The 9,459-nt window shown below is 47.5% G+C and overlaps 1 protein-coding gene across 1 annotated transcript; it reads left to right on the forward strand.

The window, feature by feature from the left end:
- The first annotated feature begins 3,922 nt into the window (after positions 1–3,922).
- On the forward strand, positions 3,923–9,348 carry MAD2L1BP (MAD2L1 binding protein). The gene is made up of 3 exons (XM_068557898.1): positions 3,923–3,986; positions 4,506–4,765; positions 6,810–9,348. The coding sequence occupies exons 1-3, from the start codon at positions 3,938–3,940 to the stop codon at positions 7,320–7,322; spliced, it is 822 nt and encodes a 273-aa protein (XP_068413999.1). The 5' UTR covers positions 3,923–3,937; the 3' UTR covers positions 7,323–9,348.
- The last annotated feature ends 111 nt before the right edge of the window (positions 9,349–9,459 follow it).

Here is a 9,459-nt window from a genome sequence, read left to right on the forward strand (position 1 = left end):
TGGTGGTGGCGCAGTCATCAGAGGCGGGGGGCTTATATCAGAATCAAACTTTGCAGGCGCTTCTGGGTTTAGCCCCTTACCGCGATCCCAGACAATGGGTTTTGGATTGGAGAGCTGTATAACTCAGGGCGACTTGTCCCCCCAGCCTACTGGCTCCGCCCGTGCCTCAGTTTCTCCCTCGACGGCCGGGGTGCCGTTTGGGTGAGTCAGGACCAATGCCAGGGCGGAGGCGGATGGTGGTTAGCCTAATTACGGCTTTTAATTTTACGATGATTATGCCACCTTTACACAGTAGTCACTGGTTTATTACCAGGCTGGCACCCTCCGCGGGCTGGTTCTAGCAGCCCGAGATACCGCGGTGGCCCCGACACGAGGCCCGAGCCCATAAACCAGCCTTGCAGCGAGGGCCCGCAGCGAGTATTACCCCTCCCCTTTGTTTTGAAGCGGAACCAATCCGGGAGAACCGAGTTTGGCTTTAAAACCGCCAGGGCTGTAGGCGGGGCCTGGCCCCTACTTGGGGCGGGGCTGGGGCTCAGGTTACGTCAACCACGGCGAGGGAGGGGGAAGTTGCCTGGAATAGAAACTTGGCCAAGGGCCCAGGGGATTGCTGACTTATGACTTTCTTGCCAAGCTGTCGTCTCTCTTGCTCTTTAGGGCTCTTGCAGTCAGCAAAGAGTAAACACATTCAGTGACATAAACCAGTGTACGAGACACTAGAAAGGCAGAGTGGAGAAGCAGTTAGTGTTGCTGACCTAGGAGTCAGGACGCCGGAGTTCAATTCCCAGCTCCGCGGCTGTCTCGTATGCACCACTCACCCATTGTATGTCCACTTCCGCTCTCTTCACAAACAGCGAGATACTCATACACGGCCCAGAAATAAAACAGCCTTTCCCGCCAGACCTCAGTTTTCCTTGGAAAACTAGAAGCAGCAACAGTGGCTTACCTCTGGTGATCCTTTCAGGGGTTCAGACTTGGTGGAGTCCATGGCTTCCCCCCAGGACCACAAGGAGAAAAGCAAGTTACTGATCACGTAGTTGCTGTCCACATGGCATAACTCCCCAAACTGGTGAGAGCAGAAGGACCAAAATCTGCAAAAGGACCTAGCAGACCCGGCCAATTATGTGGTCTTCAGTGGTTGAAAGCACACGTGACTTCTCAACACTGTTCAGCTAAAGGAAGGTTTTGCTGCAGAGGTCAACGGTAGCCAGGGGCACAAGCACACAAGGGAAGCTGCTACTTAGGGGCTGAGTGAGAGATCTCAAGAAGGTTGGGGATTGGAAGCGAGAGCTAAGACTATTCTCCCAACATTATCACCACCACCAGCTCTGGGGTCTCTTGATAACCAGGGCCTGCTGCACTCGCCTGATAACACTTGTCCTCTCATCATCATAGATCTTTCAACCACCCCAACACACACAATTTCACTTCATTCTTTCCAATTCCCTTGTCTCCTAAGTGGAGAACTTTTAAGAGATGGGAAGGGATAACCCATTCTGATATCCATTCTTAAACAACCTGGCTTACCACAGACAGGAGTGAAGGCTGGCAGAGGAGTAGGCTGAACAGGGTTGTCTGTCCAGGAGGAGATCAGAGTCCTGGGAGATGGAAGGTGGTATATGTGTCTAGTTTCCTGGAGGGGTTGCTTATGAGGTGTTTATGATGTGGTTGCCTGTGAGGTAAATAATGGGTGTATACATACAGACTTTTTTCCTGGTATGTAATTATTAGTCATTCATTCTTTGTGTATAGTACATTTACATACGTTTTAAAGTCAGACTTAGCAATATTTCCCTTTATATTTTCTTGGTTTTGTGTCATGTCTAAGCCAACCCCACTCCTAAATTATGGATTATTCTCCAGTAGATGTTTAATCGATTTGGAATGTATCTTTATGTAGGATGTGTAATAGGAACTAACTTGATTTTTTCCCCCTCCTGAATGGATAGGGAGTTGTTTCAAGTTATTTGCTTTGAGAAGTCACCCTCATCATATACTAAGATCTACATATACATTGATCTGTTTCTGGACTGTCTTCTGTTTTATTATCTGTTTATTCCTGAGCCAACACCACAGTATTTTAATCATTATACTTTTATGGTATGTTTTGATCTCTGGTCCCTGCTTCCTGAAACACACATTTTTCTTGGCCTCTACCACCTAATACTTGTCTGTTTTTCTTTCTACTTCTCTGGCTACTCCTCAGTCTCCTCCACAGATTCTCTCTCTCTTTCTGCTGATCCCCTAAACATTAGTGTCTTCAGGATCCTTGCTCATTTTCATTCTATACAACCTCCCTGGGTGATCTTATCCACTCCCATGCTGATGACTCTCAAATACATATCTCTATTCCTAATGGTGTTCCTAAATATCTCTTCACTATCCAATGGAACAGCAAACCTATCAAAAACTGAACTCATCTTTTCTCCTTACCTATACCCCAGTAAAGCTGGTCCTCCTCTGGTGTTCCCTCCTTCACTGAATGGCACAACTGGTCATAGAGTTGCTGAAGTAAAAAACCTGCTTATCTTCTTGACAGTCTCTCTCTACCCCTCCTCCTCTTCCTGGGCTCAACCACCATGCTCATTGGACCTCCTAAATATCTCTAGGGTTCACCCAGTTCTCTCCACCCCACTGTGACTACCCTAGTTCAGACCTCTTTCACCATCTTTTCTGTAAGATGTTACGGAAAAATCGCGAACGAACTTTTTGGCCAGCCCAATAGTTGGGTAATTCCAGTTGCTAGCTCTAACTGGTATCCCTGCCTCCTCCTTTATCCTGTCTGTAATCTAGACCCAGTGTAGAGATTAAATTTATAAAATGTAAATGTAATTATGTCACTCCCCTACTTAAATCTTTCAAAGGTTCCCCCACCCCACTACGGGATCAAGTTCAAACGCTTTAACATGGCTTATAAAGCTTTGCCATGATCTGGCTCCTGTTTGTCCATCACAGCCTTAACTCTTCATAAGCTGAACTCTTTTTATTCCTTGAATAGAGGATTCTCTTGTATCTCAAGGTCTTGTTAAAAAACAAAGTTCAACTGAAGATTTGAAGATCTAATTGGCTTTATTTAACAATTCATGAATCATGCAGCATCCCATCTAGTAAATACAAAGGCACCCTGAGGGGCTGTTCAAAATGCAAGACTTTTATAGAAAGGGGGGGGCAAGATAAGGAAGTTATTAGCAAAAGGAAAGAAAGGATTAGGGGGAATGTTGGGGGACTTATCTTGCAGATTACCTCACTAGCGCTGACTAGGAAATTCCAGACTGGTTAGTTTAAAATTCCACTCCAGGAGAAGCTGAAACTGCTACTGGGTTAGGAAATGAGTCTTGGTGAGATTTAGCACAAGTGAATCCGTTTGGGGGTTGTTTCTTTATAACAGTCTCCACCAGGCCCTCCTCTTTACCTTTACTCATCCTACAGGTCACAGTTTCCTCCGGGACCACCCCTCACTCCCACCCCCTCTAGGTTAGGCGCTCCTGTTCTTCGCGTCCGCTGCCCATGTATGCCTTACTATATAATTCATCACATTGCATTGAATCTATTAGGCATTGAACCCTTTGCGGACGGCGCCTGCCTCTGGCTTCTTCGCCGCAGAGTCTCCAGCACCTAGGACAGGGCCTGGCACGAAGTAGGTGCGCAGCGAATAGGGAACGCAGGAGAGAACGGATGCATGCGGGCGGGTGTCCTTTGGAAGGCAGCGCTACGTGGCTGAGAACCCGTGGTTTCCCTGTGGGAGAAGGGCTCAGCGGACTTGCCGGAAGGTGTTAAGAAGGAGAGCGCAGAGCTCAATTCCCCACCAAGCTCAGCCTCCGCCACACTGATGCGGCGCCCCGCCCACTTTCGGGCAACGGAACCGGAAGTGGAAGCGCGGTTTTCCCATGAGGCTGCGCGGGGCGCCTATTCAAACTGCACGGAGAGTGGGGAGGAGGTCATGATGGCGGCCCCAGAGGCGGAAGTGCAGCTCACGGCTGCAGTCTCTGGTAAGGCGTGGGGTCCGGAGCTCGAGGAGTCTGTTTCCTCCCTACCGCTGCCCCCTCCAGTCACTTAGCCCCTGGCCCCTTCTCTGGCCCGTCTTTCTTGTCCCCATTTCCCTGCGTCCCTCTCAGTTCTGACTCGGCCCCGTTGACTCCATCGCCCCCACGGCCCTGGATTCCATTGGTTCACCACCCTTTTCGCGACGGGGTCTGGGCCCTGCTTGACTACACTTTCTCTCACCTCGTTTTCCCAGATCAGGGCCTCCACTTTCTGAGCAGAGCCCCAGTCGCTGCCTCCGAAATCCTCCACCCGTTCCCCGCAAATCCCGCCGTCACTTCACCTTAGGCAACTGGGATCCGGAACCTCCGCGCCACCGCCCACAGGGGAGTTGGCGGAGGGAATCTGCATGTGTCGGGGTGTCGCCTCCGCAGTGGTGGCCGATGTCGCCACAAGGGAATGAGAAGACTGGCTTTGGCCTTTTAAGTTTTTCATTTTTCTCTCTTGTCCCTCTGTGCACCTACCAGATTTGGAGTGGTGTGAGAAGTCGGAGGAAACCCACGACCCCCAGATAGAAGTTGAGACCACCTCCGCCCAGGAACCTCCCAACCCTTCGGAGCGCCTTCGCCCCAGAGACTGCGTGGTGCCAGTGGTGTTTCCCGGGCCTGTCAGCCAGGAAGGGTGCTGTCGGTTTACTTGTGAACTTCTGAAGCATATCATGTACCAACGCCAGCAACTCCCTCTGCCCTACGAACAGCTTAAGCACTTCTACCGAAAACCTCCCCAGGTGGGTACAGGCTCTGGGAGAAAATTGGTGGGGAGACTTTGTGGCTATTAGATGGTGGGCAGGTAAAAAGGGCGTCTAAGGAATCTTCAGGCCTGTCAGCCTAAGCAGCTGTAAGGGATGTTTCAGCCCTATGGCTTCTGTCCCTTTCTACCCACTCTAGTCTTGATAGTCTAACCCTTCCTGCTTTTCCTCTTGTTTTCTTTTTCTGAAACTCCTATTGTGTGTTGCATTTGGACTTCATGAACTGATCCTTTAATTTTAGTGTCTTTTCTGTCCATATCCTCATCTCTTTGTTTCTATGTTATATTTTCTGTGGGTTTATATTATGTTTATATAAATATAAATGTATATTTATATAAACTTCCCTGAGTTTATATTCTAACACTTACATCATTTTTTTTTCTTTTTTGGCAGTCATAGTCTTTTTCTTAATTTTTACATGTTTCTTTTAAATTGCATCCTGTTGTTTCCTGTCTGTATGAACTTCTCTTACCTGTGGACGTTAATTATTGTATTTTTGAAGCTTTTCTCTGTCGCTTGCTTGTCTCCATTTCTTCCAGATTCCTTCTCCTATTTATTTGTTTTGGTCTCTTTCATGTTAGAGGCTTTTATTTGGTGTCTGATGAATATTTAAGAATAAGTCATTGAAAGTTCTGTGTGCATGTCTGGGCCTCTGAGCTAGCTGATAGCCTTGAAGGATATTGGGTGAGAACGTGATGGTAGTGATAACAGGAAAGAGGATTATTTGGTCTAATAAAGGTGATTCTGGAGTTGTCTTCCAGTGAAACATGGCAAATTGAACACATGCTTATCTGTGCTCCCATCTGAAATACTACTAAATGAGAGAAATAGGAAGGAAGGAAAGAAAGAGAGAAAGAGGACTTCCAAAACATTTGTCTGGGTGGAGGAAATTGGCAGGTGATCTAAGGGTCCTCGCACAGGTGTTCCCTCAGTCCCCATGTGTTCACTTTTGTCTTCTGTGGTGCTTAAGTAGACAATTCCTGGGCCTTTATGGGCTTCTGCATTGTGAATCATTTCAACTTCTCAGGAGAGTCCCCTCTGTCAGTACTTGGTATTCAGCTCTTTCGAACTCTTCCATCTGCTTTCTCTCTTCCAAAAGTTTGTTGTTGCCTTTGGCCACTGTTGTCTATTTTCCAGTTCTTTTTTTTTTTTTTTTGCTATTTATTTATTTATTTATTTATTTTTGGCTGTGTTGAGTCTTCGTTGCTGTGTGCCGGCTTTCTCTAGTTGTGGCGAGTGGGGGCTGCTCTTTGTTGCAGTGCGCGGGCTTCTCATTGCAGTGGCTTCTCTTTTTGCGGAGCACGGGCTCTAGGTGTGAAGCCTTCAGTAGTTGTGGCATGCGGTCTCAGTAGTTGTGGCTTGTGGGCTCTAGAGTACAGGCTCAGTAGTTGTGGCGCACAGGCTTAGTTGCTCCGCGGCATGTGGGATCTTCCCGGGCCAGGGCTTGAACCCATGTCCCCTGCGTTGGCAGGCGGATTCTTAACCACTGTGCCCCCAGGGAAGTCCCTTCCAGTTCTTTTTGCCCTTGGGAGCCCTCTTTCTCTCCCCTCCTTCCCTCCCTTCCTGTCTCCCTCCGTTCCCTCTTTCCTTCCTTCCTTCCTTCCTCCCTTCCTCTCTCCGTCCCTCCCTTCCTTCCATTTGCCATGTTTAACTGGAGCATGAACTGCAGAATTTATTAGACCAAATAATCCTCAGTCTTGTTATCACTCTCAGCACAGCAAAGATTTGCCACCTGCCGTGCCACCACATCTCCTTGAGTATTTTAGTTGCTAAATTCTGGGTGCCTCCTGCTTCAGAACACTGTCTGCTCTTCTAAGTGTGGAAGAATTATGATTTTGTACAAAGAATGTAGTTTCCTTTTTGATACATTGCCCTCTGATAAAACCCAGTGTCTTGCCTGTGGCAGTTCACTGAACTGGAAATCCAGTCCCATAAGTCTGCTCCATCCCAGAGGGTTCTTCAGAGGTCATTAGCTTTCCCCTACCTTGCAGAACTTCTCTGTCACCATTCTTTGTCCTCATAGGCAGAGGACGTGGTGAAGAAGAAACCTCGGGCCACTGCCGAGGCGAGCAGCAGGAAATGCCAACAAACCCTGGCAGAACTGGAGAGCGTCCTCAGCCACCTGGAGGGTCTCTTTGCCCGGACTCTAGTACCACGAGTGCTGATCCTCCTTGGGGGCAATGCCCTCAGTCCCAAGGAGTTCTATGAGCTTGACTTGTCCCGCTTGGTCCCCAACAGCATGGACCCGAACCTGAGCACAGCAGCTTGTTTGCGCCGCCTCTTCCGAGCCATTTTCATGGCTGATGCCTTCAGTGAGCTGCAGGTTCCTCCACTCATGGGCACCATTGTCATGGCACAGGGTCACCGCGACTGTGGAGAAGACTGGTTTCGACCCAAGCTCAACTACAGAGTGCCTAGCCGGGGCCACAAATTGACTGTGACCCTGTCCTGTGGCCGACCCGCCATCCCAGCTACAGCCTGGGAGGATTACATTTGGTTCCAGGCACCAGTGACACTGAAGGGCTTCCACGAGTGAATGGGAATGCTCATCGTGAACACAATGGCTAAATTATCTTTCCCCCTGTGGCACTAAGTCACCCATCTCTTGCTTGGAGCTAGTTAATTCCTGGTGAGAGGAAGGTTGTGTCCTTTTGGCTGCCTGCCTCCCTTAGACTTCCCGGGGGGCTGATGGTATGGCTGGGGCTGTAATAATCATCACTGAACAAGCATCTCTTTGAATCAAAGGCTGATTTTCCCAGAGGGTTCTGGGTCAGGTGTTTCTTTTGGAGGTTGGAAAGCAAACATGGGCCCATAGACAGGCACCCCTATGGAGGTGACCCTTTTCTGCTTTTTGCTGTGGCCTTTCAGAATTTTTACTAGGGACATAATGTGGATATGACTCATGAACTTAAATATAAAATGTATGGATTAATGTTACATTTTCCTGAAATGCTTTTAGCTTAAAGAGACTTTCCAGGCTTGAGGTTAGAGTATTTTATCTTCCCCCTTGGCCTCTTATGCTTTGGGCTTCCATGATTTTTTTTTTTTACTAATGATTCTTTCTCTTCATCAGCCCCAGGCCAATCTGGGAAGTTAAGTGACTTGGCCAAGGTTCTATAACAGTTCGATATCAGAGCTGGGGCAAGAGTTCTCATCAGCTAACTCCTAGCCCGATGTTCTTTGCTTGCCACATGAGTATGTGTACCCAAAGCAGAGGTCACATGGGGGAAGGGAGCTGAGAAAAGAAACCGAGAGAGTCTTTGCAAAGCCTGATTGAACCACAGGCTAAGGCACCAAGACTGCCCTGTAGGCTCACTTCCCTGAGGCCAGATGTCCCTTCTGGAATTCTGCCCTGCCTCTCTCCATTGCAGTTGCGTGGTGGCTGCTGGCAGTTACTGTTGGCAGTATTGTCCTCAGGCAAACCCTGCTGTCCTGCCTGTGGCTGTCCTTCCTCAGCTACGTTTCTGGCTTGGCCATCCTGATCCTTACCGTTATCCTCTCCAGCTTGACGCTGTCCTGACCACTAAGCACTGATGCCCTTTGTCCCTGAGAACACCTGCTTATTTCTTGGAAGCAAGTTGAAGACAGAATCCTCATCCTGCTGGTGTTGGAGATAGGGGTGTGTGTGTGTGTGTGTGTGTGTGTGTGTGTGTAAATGGGGCAATATATACTATTTTTTATGTTTTAAGAAGAATTATGTTTTATATTTTAAGAAAACATAAAAATAGTTTATATTTTATAGTAGGTTTTAAGCACTTTACATACATTATCTAATCTAATAACCTTGAAAAGTTCATATTATAGTACCCATTTTATAGATGATGCTTGGGGAGATTGGGGAGGTTGAATAACTTGCATAAGATAAGTGTTGAAACCTGGATTCATGAGATTGAATAACTTGCATAAGTGTCGAAACCTGGATTCAAACCCAGTCCAGCTGGCTCCAGAGGCTCAGTGCTTTACACTGTGCTGTACACCCTGTGTGATTTTACTCTGAGCTAATTAAACAGGGTTTGCCCTACTGAAGGTGGTAGAATTGGAAAGCTGCAGGACTTCCGTCTCTGGCTTCAGATTGTGTTTCGTGACATGGAACCTGCCATTTATTGGTGCGGAGTAAATATGGAATCAATGCAAACAAAAGGTTTGAGATCTTTTCTGTGCTGTGTCCACTTGAAGCATATTCCACCAGCTGGACTTTGCTGTTTTTGTGTCTGATATTACCTTACAGAAGAGGAGCAGGGCCATATCTCCCACTTGGGGAGGGACAGGCTGAGGGGTCTGCCTAAAGGGAGGGAGAGTTTTGAACAAGGGAGTTATAAATTGTTTTGAGATGTAAGACACATTAAGCCAAGTCAGATTCCCTCAAGTACTACTTTTAAAAGCCTTCATAAACAATGTCTAGGCAATCAAAACAAAGTAATTATTCAGGTAATTTGGACACTTCTCTGTCGGGTTGGCATTGGGGCCAGGTCATTCTGATTTCATGAGTCCTCCAAAGGAATCCAGAAATTAAAAGATCAGTTAATAATTTTATCAATAAATCCCATCTCCTCTGACAACAAGCCTGCTGAGGCACCTGTTTATCTCTTTTTTAAAATTTATTTATTTTTGGCTGCATTGGGTCTTTGTTGCTGAGCACGGGCTTTCTCTAGTTGTGGCGAGCGGGGCTACTC

This window comes from Eschrichtius robustus, chromosome 12 (genome assembly GCF_028021215.1).
Source record: "Eschrichtius robustus isolate mEscRob2 chromosome 12, mEscRob2.pri, whole genome shotgun sequence".
Lineage (NCBI taxonomy): Eukaryota > Metazoa > Chordata > Mammalia > Artiodactyla > Eschrichtiidae > Eschrichtius > Eschrichtius robustus.

Coding starts and splice junctions, on each gene's coding strand:
- MAD2L1BP (XM_068557898.1), top strand. CDS start 3,938: ATGATGGCGGCCCCAGAGGCGGAAGTGCAGCTCACGGCTGCAGTCTCT. Junction 3,987..4,505: donor GCTCACGGCTGCAGTCTCTG/GTAAGGCGTGGG, acceptor TGCACCTACCAG/ATTTGGAGTGGTGTGAGAAG. Junction 4,766..6,809: donor TCTACCGAAAACCTCCCCAG/GTGGGTACAGGC, acceptor TTGTCCTCATAG/GCAGAGGACGTGGTGAAGAA.